The sequence below is a fragment of the Sabethes cyaneus genome, chromosome 3 (assembly GCF_943734655.1).
Source record: "Sabethes cyaneus chromosome 3, idSabCyanKW18_F2, whole genome shotgun sequence".
In the NCBI taxonomy this organism is placed as follows: Eukaryota; Metazoa; Arthropoda; class Insecta; order Diptera; family Culicidae; genus Sabethes; species Sabethes cyaneus.
In genome coordinates this window covers 62,807,110-62,834,403 of record NC_071355.1, presented here as the reverse complement: position 1 = coordinate 62,834,403, position 27,294 = coordinate 62,807,110, and the positions used below count along the sequence as shown (strand labels likewise).

The window sequence follows — 27,294 nt, the reverse complement described above, 5'->3', positions numbered from 1 at the left end:
AACAAAGTTCTCAATGGATGGATCGATTAAGTGGAAGGCGACCTGCGGATCCTACGCAGTCTACGTGGCTGGCGAATTGCGGCCATGAGCCGAGCGGAATGATGACGACTTCTTCGTACAGTAGAGGAAACTACGGCCTGGAGTTGATTTAGTTAGTAAGTCCTAGGGTTTGCGGACGATATCGATGTGAACGGTGTAAACCGCAGAGTTGTTGAAGAAGCGTACACGCATCTTAAGGAGGAAGCTGCGAGGATAGGGCTTATCATAAATTCCACGAAAACAAAGTATATGGTGGCTGGTAGAGAGCGTGGTAGCTGGTAGCCCTTCGGGTGTTAGAACTGCGGTGATGATAGATGGAGATAGTTTTGAAGTGGTCGACGAATTTGTTTACCTTGGTACGTTAGTGACATGTGACAACGACGTGAGTCGTGAAGTAAAAAGGCGGATAGCGGCTGCCAACAGGGCCTTCTACGGATTACGTAGCCAGCTGAGATCCCGTAGCCTACAACTCCGTATAAAATTCGCGCTCTATAAAACGCTCCCGGTGGTACTCTACGGCTACGAAGCGTGGACGTTGAGAGAGAGCGACTGACGAGCTTTTGGCGTTTTCGAGCGTAAGTGCCAAGTCGATTCTTGGCGGCATATTAGACGAAGGAGTGTGGCACATGCGCATGAATCATAAAATATACCAAATATACAAAGATGCGGATATTGTGAAGCGATTAAAATTCGGCAGGCTACAATGGGCTAGCCACGTAGCAAGGATGTCGGATGAGAGACCAGCGAAAAAAATATTTAGCAGAGAACCCGACAGAGGCCGACGACTTCGAGGCAGACCCCGTACCCGTTGAATGAGCGCTGTTGACGAGGATGATAGAACAGCGGATGGTTGGGGCGACTGAATAGCGGCAGCCCAAGACCGAGTAATGTGGAGACGGCTCCTGAATACGGCATGGATTCGATAAGCGGATTGTTGCCGAAAAAGTGAAGTAAATATTATCATCATAGCCGCTTTGTAGCAAAGTTTGCAGATTTTAGAATCTAATTAGCATATGTTCCTGCAAATAACTATTTTCGAAACTGCACGCGTTCCGCATTTCAACGGTCACACTCTCCATTTCCGTACATTTTCATAAGGCACATGTACCGGCCCATAAAATAAAATGGCCTTCGAACGACAGATTAAGATTTATGGGCGAATATATTTGCACATTCTCCGGTTCACTGCAACTCTGTCGGCCGTGGTAAACACTCGCACACGGTTTATGGGTTGGTCAAACGAGTAGCTTGCTGTCGATAATATCGGCGAACCTGTGTTATGCACTTCAAATCTTTTTATGGACATCTTTGAGGAACAGAGACCACGACCAAGCTGACGATCGAAGTACGACGGATACCGCACAAGCGTCCTCTTTCCTATTTATTACTTTAAATTGTTTTTTTTTCTTATTTTTTTCGGAATGCGATTCATAACTTATTAAAAGGTTGAACAGATTATTTTTGATGTAGTTATAATGATCCCATCACATATGAAAGTAAAACCAGAATAACGGATCTGTCGTTAGATTGAGCCTTGGTTATAACAAGTGATGAATAAACGTCATATTGTTCTGAAATCGTCTTTTTTTATTTTTATTTTTATTTTTTTCTTGAGAAGATTAACAACTAGGTATTAATCCTACGAACATTACTTCAAGGGTTTAAACTTAACTACATATCGAAAAAAATATCCCTTGAAAAGACGGAAAATTGCTCAAAAGGGAAAGCATTTCATAAAACAAGACCGTAGTTAATGGTAATTCCACTCAAAGGAAATCATATGGAAAGTCCTAAAAGCTTTGGTGACACAGCGCTATCAAGCAAAAGCAGAACTCCTGCTTTCGTCGACTGGCATTCATAAATCTCTCAGGCCAACCAATTAACTTGGACGCGCGTGTGTGCCGAAACAAACTTCCCCTGCATACAACATCCTCGTACCGCGAAGAGGAAAAAAACTTTCTAGTTGAAAGATATCACCGAACTTTACCTTAGACAGTTCAACCAGTAGACAGAAGAAAAAGAAGATCTTTATACCACACTCCTCCTACTCGGTTTGCAATGTTGCCTATAACATCAACAACTCTCTATACTCGATATGTTATTCGATATGGGTGGCAATACTGAATAGGAGGAGCACACTCTTCACTGTTATCGATGCCTTGTGTAAACAACATGAAACTGAAGAGCTCCCGTTACCACTTCGATACGTACCTATATGACTTGCCGGCATATTATTTTCCAGATGATTTACTAAAAATTGCTCGTTTTGCTTACTCTTACTAGTTTGATTTGCTGATCATGGTATTATTCAAACAAATTGAGAATCATTATCTGATGGTCGCGTTCGAAGAATTTATTGCTCTTGTCATGCTTTCTTTTATAACATTTCCGCTTATCAGTGCTATTTCTCGTTTCTATTTTTCAGATGCCAACACGTGATAAGATTGGAATGAATAAAACGAACGCTCTATTAGTCAACCGCCATCGCAGCGAATCGAACCGCAGTATTTTCCCTGCACAGAATATGTAAACATCTGTGGGAGTTTTCCCGCTGACAATCGCCCGGATTCTCGACAGGTCAAGCTGCAACCTACTCAATTGATCTGCCCGGTTAACGTCGGAAAACCCCTGCCCTTGTGTTGGTGGTGGTGGAATGGTGAGCAAGCGAAAAACAAAATCCCACTATTGAGTGCTAACAGCCCGTCGGCATAATTGAAAACGATGAAACGCAAATTTCGCCGAAAGACGTCGACGAGCCCCAGTTTCCAGCGTACCGACGGCCGTAATGGTCGGACCTAGCACGACGGCTTTATCATGTCAGTTTCTGCGCTGTACACTCGACACACCAACACACAGGCTGCCACCCCCAAACCACCCCCACGGGTAGAGCAGGCAATAAAAATATCGTAATCATTTGAAAGCACCATCGCAATCCCGGTTGTCATAATTTTCCACATGAGGCTCTCGGATCGAGGTGCTGCTGCCAGCCAAAGACTGCTGATTCCCGCAGTTTTCCCTCTTCTAGCCGCCTCCGTTCTAGTCGTTTGTGGTCTCTTCAGAGTTTTGCTGCCAACCGAGGCACGTGTTCTATTGTTCTCGCCGAATCGTGGCCAGTGGCAGAGCGGATCTACTAAAACGGAACCTTCTTCCAACGCCCCCAGTAACGGCAACGGCAGCGATATCAGTGTTATTGTTGAAACTACACTAAATTCTAGTGCCAGTATGCGGCCGGAACCGTCAGATCTCGAACGGTCGTCGGGTGATGTTTTGGTGGTGGTGGCTCAGCAGCAGTCGCCGACAAGCATTGAGACATATCAAAGCGAATTTAGAGATTTTGTGAAATTATTCCTTACCAAGGAGAAGGTCGACGACGACGACGGCGAGGCCAGCCAAAGCAGAGTTCAGTTTCGTTACTGGAAAGGTAGGATTATGTAATTGGATTTTATTATAATTGTTTCAAAGTAGAAAGTCCTGCTTAACATTGTAACCGTTCAATTAGGAAACGAAGTGAAAAGCATTCTGATGTTCCTAATGTTTCTGACAGAATGGCCATTATTAAACTGTAGCGCTTGCAATGTAATGAGACTTGCTGGAAGCAGACTCCTGATGCTTTTAATTGTTCTACCAGTATTTTAAGTAGCAAACTTTGTGTGCCGCAACAGTGAACATCCATTCGAATCGTGTTTCTTTTTTGTTAAAGTACCATCTTTCGATATAGTACTCCATTGCTTCGCTAGCACTATGTTTTTGTCAGATAAAATATATCATCCAAGCCACTGCATTTTTATTTTATTTATGGTCGGAGAAAATCACTAGAAATATAAATCTTAGAAGTTATATCCCTCTAATATTGGAACTTAACCTTGACCATGCTCCGTAAATCAATGATTCTGAATGGGAACGAAAATAGCACTTGCTTCATTCGTCTAGGGAATGTTTTAAATCCTGACCCAAAACTCGGCGAACACGATTAACCCATTAGGTATGACCTAATGAAAATTTAATGAGGTAATTTTTGATAGACTTTCTAAGTGCCTTACGGAATAGCGTGTATCAGTATTTATAGGAAAAGAAATATTAAATTCAATCATTTATTTACTGGGTTCTAACCTTCTAAAACAGAAGCTGGGAACCAAATCCTTTTTAAAGACGGCATATTCAGTTTGTGTGGTTTATAGTAAGCATTCTAGGGCAATTCTTTCCGCATGTGTTGTGATGATTGTGATAAACAAAAACATAAAACACGTCAAAAGGGACGCATGGAATTGATAAAACTGCACTGGACTTGCACTGGACTTTATTACCTACATGCTGAACTTTATGAGCCCTAAATCAAGTTGATTTTAATTATCACTGAAAACTAGAAATGCTTTCATTCGCGACTGCCGAGCACTGCGAAGTTGTTTTGCAGTTGTTCTACATACCTACATACCTATGCTTTTAATGTTATTCGAAGGAACGGTACTACGAAGAGAACATTGCCGCAAAACGACTGTGCCGTACAATCCAGCATGTGTTACATGTGTTCAAAGCAGGCTTCAAAATTATAGTACAGGTTTGGGTAGCAATGTTCCAAAATTATACGAAATATTGGCACACACAAAGTTTATGGACTTGTTTATGGATTCCTAGAAAAAAAATAGTTAACTCGCGATCCAAACATAGGAAATTCATTTGATTTATTTGATTTATTAATTGTCCAGTAGATCTTACGCTACTCTTTTAGTAGATCTTACGCTAAATCTTTTAAAATTTGCTAGCTCCGATTACCCAATAGTTACAAATACAATTTTTATACTTAATTAACTACATATTAATACAACATACATTATCTGGGCTATTCCCTTGAATTTAAACAAAGATTTTTTTAGTTTACTCGGTTATAAAAGATGATGCAATCTGAGGGCTTAACAGCGGGTGGTAACGAATTCCAATTAACCACACCTCGAACGAACAATGAATTAACATAGGCTGTCGTGCTATTGGCTGGTACTATAAGGCTTTGCAAGCGGCGTCCACGAGTTTGGATGAGCTTTCAATGAAGAGTACTTGGCGACTGTGTTTCCATAAGATTCCTCAGGAACACGCACGACCGATAGGCGTAAAAACATTGCATAGAGGGCATCCAATCAGGTTTTGCTGGAGGTGACTTACATGGTCGTAGCAACTCAGTCCCTACACAAATCTCACGCAGTTGTTTAAGGGAGCTTGCGCTGGGGCGAACGTGAAGAACATCACCAAACAAGAAATGCGGCAGGATCAGCGATTTGAAGAGCAACAGTTTGGTGGTAGTCGTAGCGGAGGAAGTACAGCAGTAAAGCGTTCGTAGACTAGCATAGATCTTTCCGCACTGCTATCAGGTCATCCCACTGAAAATCATTTTGGAAGATAAATCCTAGGTTGCTAGCACTTTCTGACCATTCGATGCTTTGTCCATCTAATACAAGTCTAGGTGCAGGCAAAACAGTGCCTCCTGCTCTGCGACGTCGATTTGTGATGAATAGAGCTTTGCTCTTGGCAGGATTCACAAGAAACTCATTCCGTCGCGACCAATCCGCAACTCGTTCAAGATCAGCGTTTACCATTCTAACCAATTCGCGCGAACAAGGATTTGGCGTACCGGCATAAAGCTGCACATCGTCGGCATAAATTTGAATTGAACAGTACTTTATCAAAAGTAACGGACCCAGCACAGAACCTTGAGGAACGCCGGACGGCACGTCCATACTATGTGAGCAGCGGTCCCCACAAAAAACTGTCTGTTGTCTTCCAAGTAGGTACGATCTCATCAGACTTACAGCAGTGGAGGAAAAATTGAACTGAGCTCTCAGCTTTATCAGGAGTTTACTGTATGGAATTGTATCAAAAGCCTTTGAGAAATCGAGCAGCAGCAATATACCGGAACCTTTTTTATCGATAATGGATGCTAAGTCGTCGTACACTCGAAGAGCTGCGGTTTTGATGCTATGTCCTCGACGGAAACCGGCCCGATAGTCCGTCAAAAAGCCATTACCTTCTATGTAGGATACCATTTGCTATTTAAGCAGCCTCTCAAAAGCCTTCAATAACACACAAAGTATGCTGACAGACCGCAGATTTCTAATGTCATTCAAATGAGTCTTCTTCTTCAATGATAAGACTTTTGCATGCTTCCAGGAGTCGGGAAAAGTGGAAGCCTCGATGAACATGTCATATGTGATGTGAATATGTAATCTGGTGCACGACTAACAGTAGGATGGTCTTCACAAATTTAATGGGCAAACCGTCCATTCCGACGGCGTTCGACTTGATGTCCCAGATGGCGTTGACGACTTCTCAGTCGTGCACTGGTTGAAAACAGAAACTGAATGACGAATCGACTTCCGAGCTTACAGGTATTTCACCCCGGCGAGAACTGTTTGTAAAGTTAGCTGAGAAAGCACTATTAACATCATCTGGATCAAAATCACAAGGCTGCGGGTGTTTGCTCTTGCCGCGTACTGCGATAACGCAGGAAAACTGACTTGTCCAAATCGCAAGACCTTCATATTCAAAGAATAAAATGCGTAAGAAAATACAAAAAAAAACAACACTGAAGAGAAACCTAAAAGATAAAATGTTGAGCGTAATTAAGAAAAGGCGAAATGGAAAAAAATGGCAAAACCAAAATGAAAATCAGAAGACTAGAGAAGAAAATAGAAAACCAGACATGAAAGAACAATTAAAGTAATCATAAATATTAACGGAGCAATCAAGGTGAGTTAAAATAGGTGATCTAGTTTTCACAGTTTGTAGAAGAGAAGTGCGCGGAAGGATTGGTTAGCAACCATCGACGTTGTTTATCCATTCAACAGTTTCCGCTTTGAAAATTTCGGTGATCGTCAAGGGTAACCAGCGGGGGTGAAAAACAAATTTGAACATCAGAAAACCTCTCTTGACTAACCTTGGGAGCAATGTAATGAGAGTGAGGCGTGTGGATTTGTGAAAAAAGGCAATCGAGTAATTTATGCGGTGGGAAAATGACGGAACATATTCTAGAAGGCTGGGAACATGAATGAAAAACTGGGTACAAAGAGCAAAACGAACATTAAAAAGTAATAGGAGAAAAAAAAGTAATATTACTATAACAAACTCCATAGAAAGTTTGAAACGGAAATATCAAAGAAAAATATATATAGAAATGCGAACGCGAAAGGAAGCGAAAGAGGAAGCGAAAGGGAGAGACAAACTTGATTAGGCCATTACAAATATTTTATAAAGTTTTTGTCCTTCCGGTGTTGGGCAACTGAAGAGGGGGGTGGGGTTGGTGGGTTGAAAAAAAAAAACAAAGAGATTTTTTTAATCGAGCAAAAAACATGCGTTTTAAACTGACAAAGATGACAAAGATAGTCATCGTTTTATACAATTACAAACATATATTGTCAACTATAAATTTGACGAACTTAACCTAGAATATCGCATTGAAGTATTTTATATTTGAAGTGATCTGATGACTGATGAAAATTGAACAGGTACTAAACACTATTAAATATTCTATATATTTCCTAAGCTGGCTCATGTTTTCCGTACATATAGTGCGGTGGAATACTGGACGAAAAAATTCTCGGGTTCTCAGAGGTCTCAGTACGATATTTATGTTCAGCATTGATAAAATTTCTGGCGCGTCAATTTCACTTTTTAGCAGTGTTCGGATACGAACCAATTTTCTGTAGCAAGTTGCTACTAGCAACCGATTATTTTTCGATAATGCACAAACTGTAATATATTTATATTAAAACAAATTTTGAAATATATACATTTAACTTACAAGGTATCACGGTTTCCATTCGCACCTTCTCTGTATCCTACGATCAATCTACAGCCACAATCTATGCTTCTGTAATTATGTTTCGTACCTAAGTACAACTACTTTATTTTCCGCGGCTGAGAATGCTATCAAAGATTCAATCTGGTAAGTACACATTTTTACACAATTACGATTGGTTTCAGGCTACTTACAAACAAGGTTACGGTCGGCTATGGTAAGTATTAATCAACAGGTAAGTAAGTATTCCGCTACTGATGGATTTCAACGGTTGTTATAGCTGCAGGTAAGTACAAATAGATTTTGTTTACATCTCTCAGTTTACACTAATTCAATTAGTATCTTTTCTCTTACCACTAGAATCACAAGCATCTACCACTTATCAGGAGCCAATTTGCAATCCTGGTGTTATTTCACACGTTAAAGAGGCGATTTTATTTTGATTCCTTGAAATTAACTTAGAAATTCGATATAAAATACTAACTGCAATGACGGTTTTCTTTGCTTACCTATGCTCTCGTTTTACCCTCTAGCAACATAAACGTCATCCGCGGCGTTGACAGTGTTGCCGTATATGCGGTATCGTAACAAGCAGCTTGGCAGCGAAAATAGCTCTCGAAGTATCCCTTCTTTTAAGAAAGGTGTCGATGTTTATCAGTTTACACCTATTTTCGTACGGTGGAAGAGTTGATGGATCAGATCATGGAAGGAATCGTAATGCATGCCTGACTAATCTCCGTTGCACAGCTTCAATTCTTGAAATCCAGAAACGTATGTATGGACTCCATACAACGGAGGCCGTGTCCAGAAGGGATCGTACTAAGAAAAAGTAGAGGGCACGTAGACAGTACGGGTCACGGAAGTCCTTAGCTAAGCGCATAATAAACCCCAAGTTTCGGTTTGCTTTGGATATAATACTGGAATAGTGGTTTTGGAAGGTGAGCTTGGAATCGATTCCCACTCGCAGATCTTTGACGTTAGCGACACGTCGAAGAAGAGATTCGTCGATCCTATAAACATGATTGGGGGTTTACTTCTAGTGAAGGTGATCACTGAACACTTTTTGACGCTTATAGTAAGGTTGTTCATGCGACACCAGTCCGCAAATCGGTTAACTAGGTCTTGTAGTTGTTTGCAGTCCTCTACAGATCGTACAGCACGGAAAATTTTCAGATCATTCGCATATAGTAGTTTGCATCCCGGTGGAATAACGGCACAAACGTCATTGAAGTAAATTATGAACAGTAATGGTCCCAAATTGCGTCGCTGTGGGACGCCGGACTTGTTGCAGAAATTGAACGATTCGGTAGAACCTAGCTTCACTGATAGACTGCGGTTCGTCAGATATGTCTGGAGCCAGCAGATAAATTCGTTGGAAGCCCCTAGGCGGTTCAGTTTCCGTAGTAGTATTTGGTGGTCGATTCGATCGAAGGCAGTCTTAAGATCAGTATATACTGTATCAATTTGAGAACAACTCTCCGTATGACGAAAACAGGACGAGCTAAACTGCAACAGGTTTGTGTGCACAGAGCATTTTGGGAAAAAGCCATCGAAATATATGACTTCACTTTGCTGAATAGAAGCTCATACACAAGAATCTCCAGTAATTTAGAGCCGGCACATAGAGATGTAATTCCCCTGCAATTTTCAACGTTGCGTTTTTCTCCTTTTTTAAATGCTGGAAAAATAAAAGATTTTTTCCAGCACTCTGGGAACTTATTTTGTTGAACAGACATGTTGCAAATTAGTAGCAGAGATCTACAGAGCGCGTCAACACATTTCTTCAAAACTACTGATGGTATTCCATCAGGACCTGCGCTAGATGATGTTTTAGCTTCGAAAGACCAGTCTAAATGTCTGATTCACAGAATTCAATAGAGCCAACATTAAATAAATTTTCGGGAACATTACGCATCGCATCATCGATTTGGGAAGGCGTGGCCGTGGCTATACAGTGGACTCCCGTTCGTTTAAACGTTTCCTCATGCAAACTAACGCGGTTAGTTATTAATTTGAACTACTGGCAACCCTAAATATGCTGAAACTTACATGAACTGGCCGCCCTGCTCATTGTTATTGTTTTGGTGGTTTGATTTAGTTGACAGTTGCAAGCAGCGAATATTTTATTCTCCGATCGGGTTTCTATCGTAATCGTTGGGAAACGGAATATGAAACTGATGAAACATGCTAGATCAGTACAAACAAGTCGTGTTCATGTGAACTGTCTGCAAAAGCAATGCACATAAAAAAGCAGTCATGTTGAAAATGACATATGAACCATTTTTAATTTGCACGTCGTGCAAACCAGTGGGGTTCAAATTAAAAAGTGTTCAGATTAAAAACGGTCAAACGAACGGGGGTCCACGGTATTGCAAGGGGTTTCATGCAAGCAAAATGCTAAATAATAGTCCGCCATCTTGAATTTCAAAATGGTGTCTAACATAGATTTTCGACTTCTAGCCGACACTCGCATTTTGAAAAAGTATATATTGCAAGGGTTTGATTGTCTGGAAAAACAAGAAACGGAAATATCAAAGGAAAAATATATATAGAAATGCGAAGGCAAAAGGAAATGGACGAGGAAGGGAAAGGGAGAGAAAAATCTTAAAAGGCAATGAGAAAGCACAGAATTGGCAATGACAATCCGAGCAAAGCACAGGCAATGACAATTCGAATTTCGGACGTAAAAAATAGACGTGAAAAGAAATCGCTTAAATTAAATGGACGTAAAACGAGATTCTAGTGTAAAATAAGAATATAAAATAAATTTTCAACAGCTTCAGCATTTGTGCGGCATATACGTATTTAATTTTATCGTGCATATTGGAAATTTTAACGAATTTTTGAAAAACCGGTCGTTTAAACAAAATAAATATATTCGATTAATCAATCTTAGTTTATAGGTAAATCATTCTAGTTGCATCTTGACATAAAACCCGATTAATAATAACTTCCTTTCTGCAATTCACAGTTTGCTTTGATGAATTCTTGTTTGGCGACTGAAAAAATACTAGAAATCGGCAATATGGACTCGCATTAAAAATGATTTCAATGTTGAACTCTAATATTCTTAATACTAATCGTACCGACAGTTCGTATATATACTTATTCATACCACAAGGGGCAAATGACCCCATTGTTTGAACCCCATTGAATAGTTATGCATTTATTTATTCCAAATATACATTGCAACATATTACAAAATTTCTCGTTGAGTTCAATTTTTGATGCAAAAATGATTAAAAATAAGCAATTTCAATTATTTAATATATAAAAGTCAGAGTATGTGTGTTTATTTATATGTTTGTATCCACCGCAACAACTCCTAAACGCTTGGACCGTTCTTCATCAAACATGGCATGCGGGATCCTTATCATTAGAAAACCTGTATAGAAAGGGGGAGAACAGACGAAAGTAGGGGACAGGACCCTGACAAGACTTTTTTTATTTTTTAGATTTTTTTTTTTCATTTTTCTTAGCTAATGTTTAGATTTCGACTGACAACAGTATAGACTGGATGACGAAAGGGGCGGGGGAGCGACAAGGAAAGGAAAAACGTCAAAATAAGGAAGGGAAAAGGACACACACGCGCGACACGCACACAGGCGACAAGGAAGGGAAAAACGTCAAAATAAGGAAAACGGCTTTGTTTTTTTACATTATGGGAATTTCCGAAAACAAATGTACAAGCGGCTGAGACTCAATAAGGGGCGCCCTGAGCAAGATCGTGCACTCAGCTAGTGTACGTATACAACAAAGAATGCAGTTCAAATGCATAAACTGATGATTTTATCCAATCTCATGCAAGTTATATCATTTGATATGAAATATTGCAACAGCAAACAGGTCAACCCGAGTGGTAACATTGCAAAATAAATTCAATTTTTGTTGATAATAATTTATAGACTTAATGCAGTTACCGCTGCGTTCAGCTGTGACGAAATAGAATATAGCTCGCTCCATTCAACATCCTATCAAATTATGCTCGAATCACAGTCTCGCCCGGGCTTGGTTCTCGTTTCACAAAAGCAGCTGCGTACCTCTTCTATATTTATAGAGCTAGAGCATCAATTTCGCACTAGTTGAAAAGCACAGTCAAGTCATAACATGACGTAAAGCAAGAAAGGCCTTAATCCTGTTCAATTTTGCTCATCCTCTATAAAATGAAATGTGACTTGATTTTTTTTTCTAACGTTCAGTTTCTCTCTCTCTCTCTTTCCTTTTCCATTCAACAGATATGGTCAGTTTCGACCGGTGGCTGTCGGACCCGTTCGTCTCAACGGTGCTCTACACGGCTCCGTACGACGGAAATGACAGTTTCATCGGATACTGTGACAGCTTATCGACACACTTGTCCGGGCTGTACCGGAAGACGGTACTCTTCTGGCCTTGTCCTCGGATGAAGGTAAGTTATACACAAGACCTCGGCTCGAAGAACGACGTGTTTCTTCAGTCCGTTCGATTCATTAGTGACACAGAATACAACATTAGAATGGCCGGTAGGAGATTTGAGAAGGATTCAAGTTGTCAACCACATTGTAACTAATTCTGCAAAGAAACGCCCGATGAGTTCAACCTTGTAGCATTGTGTAGGCTGAGATAAAGGCTATGGCCCTTAAAATGTAAAGTTTGGCTTCCAGTCAATACAAAAAGAAATTGAATGGCTCTAGTATAATCGATTGAATGCCTATCAACAGACACAAATCTTGACGAAACTGCGTTATTTAACTATTTGTCTTTTCGTCTGGTTATCTATCTGTATATCAGCATGTCTGTCTATTAGTCTTTCTGATTGCCGCTGCCGCTTTGAAACAGGAAATTACACTCCGGAGACCTCAGTATTCAATGCAGAATGAGAACTTCAGTATCCTGCTTAGAAAAAAAGATAAAACTTGTCTCGGTTTTTCCACTTCTTAATAAATCTAGGACAAAGTTCCTTTAAAAGGCACCGATGCGGCAATTCGGCTTCAGACTTCAATTCGACCGAAAATCAGAAATAGCATATTTGTTTCCAAAATGTTGAATCAAAATTGAAAATTCTTCGAATTTCCAAAGGCCAATACTGTCTGTTGATAGAGTGCTCTGCCCGAGCACCGAGTCAGTTTTCGCTTGACAAAATACAAAACAAATGACGGCTTCGTTCCAGCAGTGCAATAAAATTTAACCTGTCGTACTTTATCCCCTCCCAATTGACGAACATTCATGAAATATGCTCTGTCGCTCCCAGCACTCGCAGTTTATTTGGACATAAAGTGAAACTTCTGGCAGGTAGCACAAAAAAAAAGAAGAAAAACATTATCCTTTCTGAAGCAGCAAAAAGAGGAAGAACATACGAGAGTGCACAAAAAAAGCGCTCGAAGGCAATTCAGGTTGGTGACCCTCGCAAAGAGATTTTCTTTTTGTGAACACCCTTCCATCCATCAAATGATAAGAACATTTTCTTTTGTATTCGTCAAGTCCATATTTCTTCACGCTCTGTTTTTCATCGTAAAAAGTTCGAATCTGGAACAAAAGTTTCAGCGAGCTTCAATTGCATTATATGAGCGAAAAATGTCCTTGTGGGCCACATCGAACTCATTACTGCAACAGCCTACGATAAAATAAAACACTGCTCCAGCAATCTCTCGTATCACGCAAGGAACTGCTAACATTCCAGCACGTTATATGGGACTAAGTTTTTATTCGGTGATTTCTCTTTTCGTTGCTCTAGATTAGATAAGGCACAGAAAATATGGACTACCTAGTCCTTACACCAGGTCCGAAGCAGGGTGGCATTCTGTCAGTGATTCTGGAGCGAAAAAAAACTGTCACAGCACTCGTTATGCTAATGGTCTAATCTATTACGAAACATCGCTGGAAATCCTCTTTTTCAATTTCGAACCAACACCGTACAGGAGGGCACAGATAGACACCAGTCACGTATCAAATCGATGCGGCCCCTCGTCGTGTGGATGTCGATTTTTCGGTCTATTTCCGTCGATATCCGCTGTGTGACTTTGCAGTTTGACGCAGGATTCAGACATGCTATCGCAAGTAGCGTCACAAATCGTTTTGCGTATCAAACTGTGATTATACGATGTCGGTTTGATTCCATTTACCATTTCAAAACAATATTTGTTATCTAAAATTTAAACGTGTAAAGTGTTTTTAACGTAAACTAAAGGAATTCGGTTTTTAAGTGAAACATACGCTCTGCTTAAATCAACCTTTTCTGTATAAATTTGCAAAAGACTGAAATTTGTATAAAAAAATCGCGTAAAAAGCGATTTAAATTCCCCCCCAAAATTTGTTTATTTTGTTTTTAATAACAAAAAAATGCATGCATACAAACTGTAAAATAATAAATAATAAAACCATTTCTAATATATTATAAAGTTTCTGTCCTTCCAATGTTGGGCAACTAAAACAATAAGACATTCATACGTTTTAAACGTCTTCACCTCAACTTTATTCTCGAACAGATAATCTGTTCATGTTATGCATTATTGTTTTTTTTTCCTGTATTAGAATGTATTTTTAAGGTTCTTATATCTAAATTTTTGAAGATCATTTTATGTATGTTATTTTCGTTTGCTTCTATTTGCTAGTTTTCATTTCCTATTTCATAATTCGTATTATTTCATGAGTTTTCACCATTTTGTCTGTACCACATTTCAATTTTTTCATGAACTTTTCTATATTTCTGCAGTTTTTGCAGAACATTTTCTGTGTTTCATTTTTATCTATCGACACTATTTCCTATTTGCTGTTTCCTATTTCCTTATTCCTATTTATTATTTCCTAGTTCCTTATTCCTATTTATTATTTCCTATTTCATATTTTCCCTTTTCTATTTCCTATTTCCTATTTCCCATTTTCTATTTCCTATTTCCTTTTTCCTATTTCCTATTTCCTATTTCCTATTTCCTATTTCCTATTTCCTATTTCCTATTTCCTATTTCCTATTTCCTATTTCCTATTTCCTATTTCCTATTTCCTATTTCCTATTTCCTATTTCCTATTTCCTATTTCCTATTTCCTATTTCCTATTTCCTATTTCCTATTTCCTATTTCCTATTTCCTATTTCCTATTTCCTATTTCCTATTTCCTATTTCCTATTTCCTATTTCCTATTTCCTATTTCCTATTTCCTATTTCCTATTTCCTATTTCCTATTTCCTATTTCCTATTTCCTATTTCCTATTTCCTATTTCCTATTTCCTATTTCCTATTTCCTATTTCCTATTTCCTATTTCCTATTTCCTATTTCCTATTTCCTATTTCCTATTTCCTATTTCCTATTTCCTATTTCCTATTTCCTATTTCCCCTATTTCCTATTTTCTATTTCCTATTTCATGTTTCCTCTTTTTTTATTTCTTATTTCCAGTTTATAATTTCAAAATTCTTTTTGTTATCTCTTATCTTTCTTATTTTCCTTCCTACTTCATGTTTTCTTTCTTCATTTCCTTTTTCGTTTCCCGTTTTCCATTCTCTGGCTTCCTTTTTCAATTTTTCTGTTTCTTTCAGATTGATGCCTTTTTCTTATTTCTTTCATTGCGTTCTGCTCGTTTTCCTTTTCTTTTTCCATTGCTGCTCTTTTGCATTTTTTTGTTCATTTTTCCTATCTTTTCTACTTTACATTTAACTTCTGACTTTTGATTTAGACTTTAGACTTTGGACTTTAGACTTTATTTAGACTTTAGACTTTAGACTTTAGACTTTAGACTTTAGACTTTAGACTTTAGACTTTAGACTTTAGACTTTAGACTTTAGACTTTAGACTTTAGACTTTAGACTTTAGACTTTAGACTTTAGACTTTAGACTTTAGACTTTAGACTTTAGTCTTTAGACTTTAGACTTTAGACTTTAGACTTTAGACTTTAGACTTTAGACTTTAGACTTTAGACTTTAGACTTTAGACTTTAGACTTTAGACTTTAGACTAGACTTTAGACTTTAGCCTTTTAACTTTTAACTTTTAACTTTTAACTTTTAACTTTTAACTTTTAACTTTTAACTTTTAACTTTTAACTTTTAACCTTTAACTTTTAACTTTTAACTATTAACTTTTAACTTTCAACTTTGCTTTTCGACTCTCGACTCGTCTTAAGAATTTAATTCTTGTGACTTTAACTTTTAACTTTCAACTTTGGTTTTCGGCTCTCGACTCGACTTAAGACTTTAGTCTTGTGACTTTAACATTAGACTTAAGACTTTTGACGTAGGACTTTTGACTTTTAACTTTTGACTTCTGACCAGGGACGTAAAATGTACTGGTTGATGACCAAAATCTGAAGACATTTGACAATATTTCTGGCGACCAGTCATGTGGCAGATTTCTAGTGCACACGCACCGAGAAGAAATACCATAATAACGATAGCATCGCTTACTCGTCGTGTCGCACACACTTCGGAGCGGCAGAGACACGCTTCAACATTCTAGCACCATGCATGACAAAAGGTGTAGTGGTTTTTGGTATTCTTGTTTGCTGCTTCATTCGTAGGCCTACAGCTTTTCCCCAAATAAGGCGGATTCAAAGAAGAACGTTCCCAAAATTGAAAACGAACTCTATTGCATCTATTCTTACAAGACCTTCATAGCAGTGATCAACCTCAAAACCGTGCAAAAATTCAACAATTTTCATTACATAAATTTCAGGTGAAAAACGCATCAATAATTACACCTTATTCTCTATCGCTTGTCCATACTATTCCAGCTAGAACTGTAAGCAAAAAGCTGCGAATGCCTGTCACTTCTATACTGTGACATTTTTTTCGACTGGTCACAGTGAAATAAGAATGTTTGCTTATTATCATGTACGTATTCCAGCTAATTTCAACACATCAAGAGATAGGCTCTCTCGATACAGAAACAATACGAAGCGACGGTATTGGCTGAGATTATGACATGGCACTGCATACTGGCAAATGTACAGAAAAAATGTAACCGTTTCGGTCCCTGCTTCTGACATCTGACTTTTGACATCTAACTTTTGACATTTAACTTTTAATATCTAAGTTTTGACTTTTGACTTTTATATTTTGACCTTTGACTTTTTTCTTTTTTCGTTTTACTTTTTACTTTTTACTTTTTACTTTTTACTTTTTACTTTTTACTTTTTACTTTTTACTTTTTACTTTTTACTTTTTACTTTTTACTTTTTACTTTTTACTTTTTACTTTTTACTTTTTACTTTTTACTTTTTACTTTTTACTTTTTACTTTTTACTTTTTATATATATTACTCTTGTTGACTTTTTCGGTGAGAAATAAGAACTAAAATGTTTTCAGCGGACGTTTCGACTTACTATGCTTCAGTCATTTACTACGCGTTGAACATCTATTCTCACTGCCTCGTTCCTTTTACTTTTTACTTTTCACTTTTTACTTTTTACCTTTTACTTTTTACTTTTTACTTTTTACTTTTTACTTTTTACTTTTTACTTTTTACTTTTTACTTTTTACTTTTTACTTTTTACTTTTTACTTTTTACTTTTTACTTTTTACTTTTTACTTTTTACTTTTTACTTTTTACTTTTTACTTTTTACTTTTTACTTTTTACTTTTTACTTTTTACTTTTTACTTTTTACTTTTTACTTTTTACTTTTTACTTTTTACTTTTTACTTTTTACTTTTTACTTTTTACTTTTTACTTTTTACTTTTTACTTTTTACTTTTTACTTTTTACTTTTTACTTTTTACTTTTTACTTTTTACTTTTTACTTTTTATCTTTACAATTACGTGTCCAAATATGTCAAATACGTCACTGAATTTATGCTCAGTTTGTGCAGCACATCTGTGGCTATCATCCTACGAAAATTTCGCTTCAAAATCCGTGCCAGAGCTGAGTTATTCGAGTTTTTCTAAGAAATTTCGAGCTCGTTTAAATATTTGATGTCTTTATCGTTACAATTACGTGTCCAAACATGTCAAATACGCCACTGAATTTATGCTCAGTTTATGCAGCACATCTGTGGCTAAGCGTGTAGGGCGCTATATCTCTGCATATTAGCGTTGATAGGAGGAAATGCTTATCAACTTAGGAACTATATTGGCTTGTTTCATTATGCCTGATTTTTGTTTTCAGGTATAATAAATTCAAATTTGTCACGAGGTTTTCGAGTCATTTTAAATCTCGCATGTGCATAATATTTTTAGATATAAATTATCAAATTACGGTTGTATATGAGCACCAATGGCATTATATTAAATTTATTAAAAGGTATTTTTTAAAGGTATCTTAATTTTCGTAATTACTGGCTTTACCAGAAAATGTTTGAATAGTCAGGTTAGTCTTATATAACTCCCCCCATCTACTAACAACAATTCCTTTCCCGAAATACTTGTGAAGATGCAGAGGATTCCCTGGTCTTTAGTAGCAACAAGTATTGGACTAACATTCCTTCCCATCCCACCAGGACCCGCATTCGGACGTGGCCGGTGTCGGTATTGATCAGCATGCAGGGACCTGATAAGGTTGCACAATGAGGAATAGCGTGCTGTCCCAACTAAGCTCTTTCCAGCCATCATTTTGCAATTTTCATCGGTCCTGGTCAATAACGGAGTAGCAGCACACGGGCGGTATCCTATGCTTATGCTGCTTATGCTTATGCTTTACTTTTTACTTTTTACTTTTTACTTTTTACTTTTTACTTTTTACTTTTTATTTTTACTTTTTACTTTTTTCGTTTTACTTTTTACTTTTTACTTTTTACTTTTTACTTTTTACTTTTTACTTTTTACTTTTTACTTTTTACTTTTTACTTTTTACTTTTTACTTTTTACTTTTTACTTTTTACTTTTTACTTTTTACTTTTTACTTTTTACTTTTTACTTTTTACTTTTTACTTTTTACTTTTTACTTTTTACTTTTTACTTTTTACTTTTTACTTTTTACTTTTTACTTTTTACTTTTTACTTTTTACTTTTTAATTTTTACTTTTTACGTTTTACTTTTTACTTTTCACTTTTTATTTTTACTTATATATTGTCTTTCTAATTCTGCTTCATGCTTTCAACTTTTTGCTTTTCTGGTTTCTTGCTTCTTGCTTCTTCCTTCTTCCTTCTTCCTTCTTCCTTCTTCCTTCTTCCTTCTTCCTTCTTCCTTCTTCCTTCTTCCTTCTTCCTTCTTCCTTCTTCTTTCTTCCTTCTTCCTTCTTCCTTCTTCCTTCTTCCTTCTTCCTTCTTCCTTCTTCCTTCTTCCTTCTTCCTTCTTCCTTCTTCCTTCTTCCTTCTTCCTTCTTCCTTCTTCCTTCTTCCTTCTTCCTTCTTCCTTCTTCCTTCTTCCTTCTTCCTTCTTCCTTCTTCCTTCTTCCTTCTTCCTTCTTCCTTCTTCCTTCTTCCTTCTTCCTTCTTCCTTCTTCCTTCTTCCTTCTTCCTTCTTCCTTCTTCCTTCTTCCTTCTTCCTTCTTCCTTCTTCCTTCTTCCTTCTTCCTTCTTCCTTCTTCCTTCTTCCTTCTTCCTTCTTCCTTCTTCCTTCTTCCTTCTTCCTTCTTCCTTCTTCCTTCTTCCTTCTTCCTTCTTCCTTCTTCCTTATTCCTTCTTCATAGAGATCTTCCTTCTTCCTTCTTCTTAGGTCTTCCATCTTTCTTCTTCCTTCTTCCTGCTTGCTTTTTCATTCTTCATACTTGCTTCTTCCTTCTTCCTGCTTGCTTCTTGCTTCTTCCTTCTTCCTGCTTGCTTCTTCCTTCTTCCTGCTTGCTTTTTCTTTCTTCCTGCTTGCTTCTTGCTTCTTCCTTCTACCTTCTGAGTTATGGCCTTATTTTTATTATCTAAAAATCGGCGAATTTATTCCATCCACCTATCATACCAATATGCACGATAAAATTAAAATGCGCATATGCTGCTAATCAACGGAGACCACTGAATTTTTAAATATTTTTTGGGAATGGGTTATTTTATTATGGTCGCTATAAACCAAACCGATCAGGATGATCTAACAGTAAAACTTTAACTTCTCTGCACGCGGATGTATTTTCAAGTTACCAAAGCTGGCGGACTTTGTAACGAAAAGCATAATTGGCGGTAGCTGTCAAGCAACGGAAAGTATAACAGGTTTTAATGCTGCTTTCTGCAGAGTGTGATAAGAATACTTAAACTTATAACCTGGATTTTAAAGTTGTTGTAAAACTTCTGAAGAGTGGGCCCCTTGATTGAAGGCAATTTTATAACGGCCATCAGGAAGTTCAAATTGAGTGCATAGTTTTATTAGCGGTTTTATGAAATTAGTCGAGAAAACCACTAGAGGAACGCAATACAACTTAAAGTTGTTACTTGGGATACATTTGCAGCTAATTTCACTTTAAATGCCACAAAAAGCCTTAATGTCATCAACTTTCTCCGAAAAAGTCAAGCAAATGTGTGTGTGTGTGTATGAAGATTTATTATTTTATAATGAAACATTACAATTTAAAGTTCGACTGAATACTATTATACTATTAATATATTATTACAAATATATCATCTGAACTGACTATTTTCTTGATCGAAAAATAGGATAAACTTGACCAGGAGAGTTTAAAGCGAAAAACTTAAACATATTTTTTTCCGTTTTTGGAAATATTACACGGCTGATCCTCGTTTAGTCCAAACTTCCAAGAATTACGCTAATTGCCAAAACAGGCATCGTCTGCTCAGGTAACATTCCCGTGAAACAAAATCAGGAAAAGTTTTTCTTTGCATCCCATTGCGCCAGGAAAAAGATTCCTTCCCAGAAGCAGAAACAGAATCACCCTGTTCGTTCGGATGGAAATGATACACTTACTAGTGCGCGAAAAGTCATAATAGACACAGGAAAAGTTGATTCGCCCACGTCTGTTTTTTTTTTCCTTCGCTGAAATCATAATTTGCTGGAACTATACGTACTTCCATTCCACCGCGGAAGCATCATTCATCAGCGGAAACTTTCCCGAAACTCTGCTTAGAACAATTTTCTCATATTGCTTTTCTTCCCATTCTTCGTTTGTATCATTCCAGCAAACGGAAAAGTTCATTCCGTCCTTTGAGACGGTTTCGTTCGCCGTCAAAAGTATCTCGCAACAATTTAATTGGACCGAAGCAGTGCTGTTCACCACAGGTAAGTTGCTGTTGCCGCTTCTACTGCTAAGTACCTGCAGCAGAATGGCGGAGCGGAATGTCCTATCAGTCCCGATCCGGTACCGGAATAGGAAACTCAAAAACGGACACAATGTGTATCGGCTAAATTTCACCCCCGTCGGCAATCAATGCGATTAAAGTGCTAACAGCGCCAGACTACAAGGTATTCCGAACGTACAGTATTGGACAAAACATTCGCAAACAACTATTCAGAATCATGAAACTATTTATTTTGAAACGTGATTATAGTAAAAACGGATTAATTATTATTATTTGTTTTAGTTACAAACAGAATAATATATAAATAGTAAAATTAAAAAAAATCCTTATTCCAAAAGTTAATTTAATTTTGATGAATTGATTTGATTTGATAAGGAGTTATTTAAAATATCTGGAATCTCTTACAATACGTGCAGAATTTTTCTAGGCACGAAATATATTCTTATGGAAGTCTGAAGAAATATTTTGTATATCCCAAAACGCTCACCAATAGTTGTATCATTCTAAGCAATTTGAATGCTTCGAAGGGTTTATGTCGTCACTAGGGGAATCAGTCCGTGTTTTTTTTTCTATAATGGGAATCACACCACGCTACCAGTTGAACGTCGGAACGGAAGCAGCGACACATTCAATGAAGTGAGATCGGGAAGCTTTTATCTTGGGATGCTAGCCGTACCGCCACCGCACCGGCCAGCCCGCCATGTCCTGTGTCTGCCACCCACAGTGCTCCCGACCGGATAGGAATCATTCCGCCATTTCATACGAGTCGGTGCCAAGCCACGGTGTGTGTTGGTGTAGCAGTTTGCCGCTTCATCGACGGAAGACGACGCGGGGCAGCTAACCGGAAAGAAAATAATGTTTGTCGTACCCGCCGCGCTATGGATCCTTTGAGTCGGATCGTTACGCTTTTGTCGCTGTATTGTGGGATGTGTCCTTTTCGTTTGATGTGACACATTTCCGGGCGCAATTTCTTTTCGGTGAGGTTAACAAGGTTGCTTAAACAGCGCAAAAACAATGAGCGGAGATTTGTATTAAATGAAATGGGATGTGGGATCGTGGATGTGGAGGCATCGGCATCGGAGTATCGGAAATTTGAACAAAATTTAAAATCTCGTAAAGGACATTACAGCTGAGTTTCATTAGTCGCTGGGAAAGTATGCTAGATAACGGATCGCAATGATTCTGGTTTCTCTTCAACTTTGACCTCTATGCCTAACCATGTCGAAACGAACCGAAAGACTTTTCGAGCTTTATCTAAAGTTTTGATTTAACGAGCTATGGATCAGAAATAAAATAAAGACTGCTCAGTACAGTAAATCACTGTCGATATTGGAAAAGTTCTTTAGTTGGAAATTTGTCATTCATTCAGTTACACTCGATTCCACCCGAGACATTACTCGGAATGCGCGATTCGATTCGGAACGACCTTTTCCAATTTGTTTGAAAATTTCATAATTTTACGACATTGCGATCAAATATGTCGCTTCGTGCATCAGCAATGTTTCTAAAGGTTGTTGGTAGTATGCAAAACTGAATTTAAACGAATCGAAATTTCGAATTGAAATATCCCTGTATAGTATATTCTATACCAGATCAAATCGAAAGCTTTACAGCTTGTTCGTTAATTCAATAGCCTCTTGTATACAGCCGTGACAGCTTTCAGAGCAGTTCCACTCAATGAATCAGTATAGGTAAACGTAGGTGTGCTTCACCTCTCCGGCGTTGTTGGTTGGTTCACTTAAGTTAATTGTACTCTAATATAAAGCAACTATATACAACTGGCAAATTCTTTGAGTGCCTTCTATTGAAATATCGGGTGAGTAGCGGCCAGACGCAGGCCACTTGGGTGCCCTACGGGCAGACTCTGCAGGATCCCTGGAAGTTTTCCCTATACTGGCTAATGATACCTTATAAAAAGAGCGATGCGAACGAAAGCTCGAACCATCCGAAGGAACGCAAGCAATACCTTTCTTCATTCAGTCAGAGTGATGAATTATTAATTTTATCAAATGTTCTTTCAGGTTGTTGCGTGTGTGCTCTGTGATATATTTTCCGAAAGTAGATTAGAACGTGTCTAGCCTGCTGATAGCAGTCTCTATTTATACAAAGGTAACTCTAACTACATAACATGCCATCAACCCAAAAGTTTTCTCTAAACTGTGAGCCAACCTCGTCCGATCCAATCGTTCTTGCTACATCCTAGCTCGATTCGGCTGAAAGGAAATCTCAAAAAACACGTCAGCATCCTTATTCAGAATAAATGATCTTCCACCCGCTTCTCATCGCCGTACTTACCTCCGATGGCACCGATGGATGATGTCACCGGAAGAGAAGTTCGCAAGCTGAGACATTTGGGAAGCAATTTTTTCACATTATCGAATTGTCTAAAGTGATTGGGTTAAACGTACGTACCTACGAGCAGGTGAGATTGGATTGAAAAAAAAAGTTAATCTGTCGTCCTGAATCGCATTCCGCTCCTGACCCGTGACCCGTAAGTCCTACGTATGTTGTTTATCAGCGTGGGCTGATCGCGCGAGAAGAAAATTGACGAAAAGTTGTTTTGGAGTGTTCACTGGAGTTTTCTTTTTGCGAGACATAGTGGCACGTGTATTTTGTTTTTCGTTCCCCCATCTTTTTTGGCTGTAGGTATAGTCTGTTGAAGTGCTCTTTGCTGTGAGATATGGTACGAACGAGATGCTAATGGAAATGCCAGGTTTAAGAGCTTAACTTTTGGGGAGATAATGCCGTATAGCCGTTTGAAGCCGTTTTTTGAACTTTGGAAGATTTATATTTATACTCCCGTCAGTGTGTGCTGAATAAGTGCGAAAGGCCAATTTAAATGCATTTGTGTTATTTTACAACTTTTTATATCTGTCGTATGTAGGGTAGATGATCCATTAGTTGCGCCACTAAGCACAATATAACTTCATTTTGCTTGTTTATTGAGGTATATGCTTCAATTAATGCTTGTGGGATATAAATTTATCAAATATAAGGTATTTGTCATAAGGCAAGACAATTGCTTTCGTTGTACGAGAAGCTTTATAAAGAAAAAATGAATTTTCCGATTCAATTATATTGTACCAACAGTTGCGCTAATGTTTCCTTAATTAAGTTTGATGTTCCTTTAATTGTGTTATTCCATATACATTGCTAGGTTGCTAAGTGAAAAAACATCGTAGCAAAACTATAGATGAGCGCCTATAGTTGTGCGCTCCAACTGCGCGTTAGATTTTGGAAAATTGGCATTTTAGCTAATAATGCTATAATTTTAAATGGTGTAGTCTAACTACTAATACTTCTAAAAGCCTGTTTTATATAATGAATGTAATTGTTTTATCTAAAATGCTACGGTGACGAAAATATGCATTAATAATGAATAGTAGCGCAACTATGGGTACTACCACAACTATTGGATCAACTACCCTACCTAAGGTATTTTACATTATTTGCTAATGGAATTTTTGTTCCTACAATATACAGGAAGACAGAAGGACATAACACTACGATTAAACATTCAGAACTACGCTATGGTCCATAATTCGCTGGCTGTTTAGCATCGACAGACAGGACAGGGTTTAAGACAGGATGCGACTGAAATTTTAATTTATTGTCAAAATTTCAATCGCATGAAAAGTCCAGCGAAAATGAAGGAAATCTATAAAATTTACAAAGTTTAGATATTGTATCCTTTATTCAAAGTTTATTTTTGTGAATAAAATATTTCGACATAAGACTAGGGAAATGTACGGTGCTATTCCAAAAGGTCTAAAACTGTAAGTGTCACGAAAATTGGTTAGATTTTGAGCGCTTTTTTGGTATTTTGCTCTAATTGATTCGAGAATATTTTACGCGTCAACTTCAATAAAGAAAACTATTGATTTTCAGCGAGTTGTTGAAAAAAAATTGCAGAATTTTATAGCATGTTTTATTTTTATCATTTTTATCGATAATACAGACATCAGCTTTATCACTGTCAGTGTAACTGCAGATAAACGTGCGAGGTGTGCTCGATAAAAAACAAATTCGATCAAATTTATTCCGATAATCAATGTTATCCCGTTTTTATATCTTTTAAAATTTTACTTGAAATCTTTAAAGTAAATTTCTTCACAATTTTTCAAATTTTCAAGCCCCGGGAGTATACGGAATAATTAGTTTCACGGAAAATACCAAGGCCAACAAGCAATATAAAGAAACAGCTTGGAAAAATCATCTGAGCATTGCTACTAGAGAGAACTTGGTGATATACCGACGAGTAAAGAAACAGTTGGGGTATGAAATGGAGAGAGTTACCTGGAAGGAGCGTCAGACATAGCTCTGGCTCTCTCAAGCTCTCACCTGGCGCCTCCACGCAGATCTAAGTCAAATGATGACGGTCGATGGCTTTACCCGGAAATGCTTCATGTACTTACTGAAGCAGCTAAGCTAGGAGGTGCGAACTAAAGCGCCTGTTCTCCAGGGGTGAGGAGCGGCTCACACAGCGTCTGTCTCGAAACGGGCGGCTGAATATGAAATGCTGTATCCCACAAGCTATACCTAAGATGGCAGACCCATCAGCGGGATGTAGGTATCGCGACGCCGGTGAGGTAGTATACCGAAAACTTAATTACCAAAAATAACGAAGAAAGAAATTCAGGCGGGAACAATCGGTATAGGACACCGCAAGGGACAAGGAAACGATTAAGGGATTACGATTGGAAACTTGGTAAATATGATTTGATAAATTCTGCCGCGGCCAGAGGAATGGCCATCTGAAGAACCTACTTTCCACGTTTGAATATTCGGAAACACACCTGGAGGCATGCAAATGGAGACTCCAGCTCTCAGATCTTTTCGCGGACCAAATATCGACTCTGACCGCTATCTCGTAGTGAGTAAGATTCGCGCAAGGTTGTCGAACACGACGAAAGCTCGCACTGAGAGGACGCTGCGTTTCAACATCCAGCGGTTAACGGCAGACGGCGTAGCAGAGGAATACGCCAGGAAGCTTGACCAACGAATCGCAGAACAGCAGGTAGAATGAGAAGATATAAATGGGCTATGGAGGAACATCCATGGTGCCATCGAAATAGCTGCCAGAGAGGTGGTAGGCACGACGCGTGGAAGACAGCGTAACAGCTGGTTTGATGCCGAATGCCAGAGAGTGACAGACGAAAAGAACCAGGCCAGGAGACGTATGCTCACTGCGGCAACGCGTCAAAACAGAGAGAGGTACAGAGTGACTAAAGCTGCGGAAAAAAGAATCCATCGTCTAAAGAAATGCGAGTACGAGGAGCACGTGTCGCCGGCGAAGAGGAGCAATACGCCAGCAACGACACACGGAGTTTCTATAAAACGGTGAGATGCAGGAATTTTACCATGCCTGTGATGTGCAATGATAGTGCTGGCAACCTGCTTACCGACAAAACGGCGGAAGCAGCCAGGTGGAAGGAACACTTTCAGACACTGTTGAATGGAGAGGTAAATGCGGAGATGCGGAGATTCCCGTATCCTGTTCTGCAGACTAAGACCGTTAGCGGAGTCCTTCGTCGACGAGTACCAAGCTGGTTTTCGTGAGTGTCGCTCCACGACGGATCAGATGTTTACCCTGCGTCAGTTGCTAGACAAGTTCCGGGAGTACAACTTGCAGACACACCATCCCTTTGTGGACTTTAAAGCGGCGTACGATTCAGTTAAACGAAATGAGCTGTGGCAGGTAATGCTAGAACATGGTTTTCCGACGAAACTAGTTACGCTGATTCGTGCGACGCTGGACGGATCCAAATTATGTGTTAGAATAGCCTCAGCTTCTGACCTCAGCTGCTTTCGTGACGTTAGGTGGACTGAAGCAAGGGGAAGCACTATCTAACCTGCTATTCAACATTGCCTTGCAAGGTGCATTACGAAGGGCAAACGTGGAAAGGAATGGAACTATCATCACGAAATCACACATGCTTCTTGGTTTTGCGGATGACGTCGATATCATCGGAATCAACCGTAGAGCAGTGGAAGAGGCCTTCAGGCCCTTTAAAAGGGAAGCGGCGAGATTGGGACTTACCATTGACACCGCCAAATCGAAGTACATGGTTGCTGTTAGGGAACGTGGGAGCTCAAATGGTATTGGTGCTGAGGGGGAGTTAGATGGGAAACGATATGAAGTAGTGGAAGAATTTATATACCTTGATACACTCGTGACATGTGATAACGATGTAAGCCACGAAGTGAAACAATGAGTTGCAGTCTCGAATCGGGCTTTCTACGGATTACGTAGGCAGCTGAAGTCCCGAAGTTTGCAAATTCGCACAAAACTGGCGTTCTACAGAACACTAATCCTCCCGGTGGCCCTTTACGGACAGGAATCATGGACGCTAAAGGAAGCTGATCGGCGAGTGCTTGAGGTTTTTGAGCGTAAA

At 38.6% G+C, this 27,294-nt stretch overlaps 1 protein-coding gene across 1 annotated transcript in view; it reads left to right on the top strand.

The window, feature by feature from the left end:
• The first annotated feature begins 2,994 nt into the window (after positions 1-2,994).
• Positions 2,995-27,294, top strand: part of LOC128739646 (uncharacterized) — a 106,411-nt gene continuing 82,111 nt past the window's right edge. The window contains exons 1-3 of the mRNA XM_053835142.1: positions 2,995-3,460; positions 12,058-12,227; positions 20,780-20,879. Coding sequence (XP_053691117.1) covers positions 2,995-3,460; positions 12,058-12,227; positions 20,780-20,879 — 736 coding nt within the window. The remainder of the gene's footprint in view (positions 3,461-12,057; positions 12,228-20,779; positions 20,880-27,294) is intronic.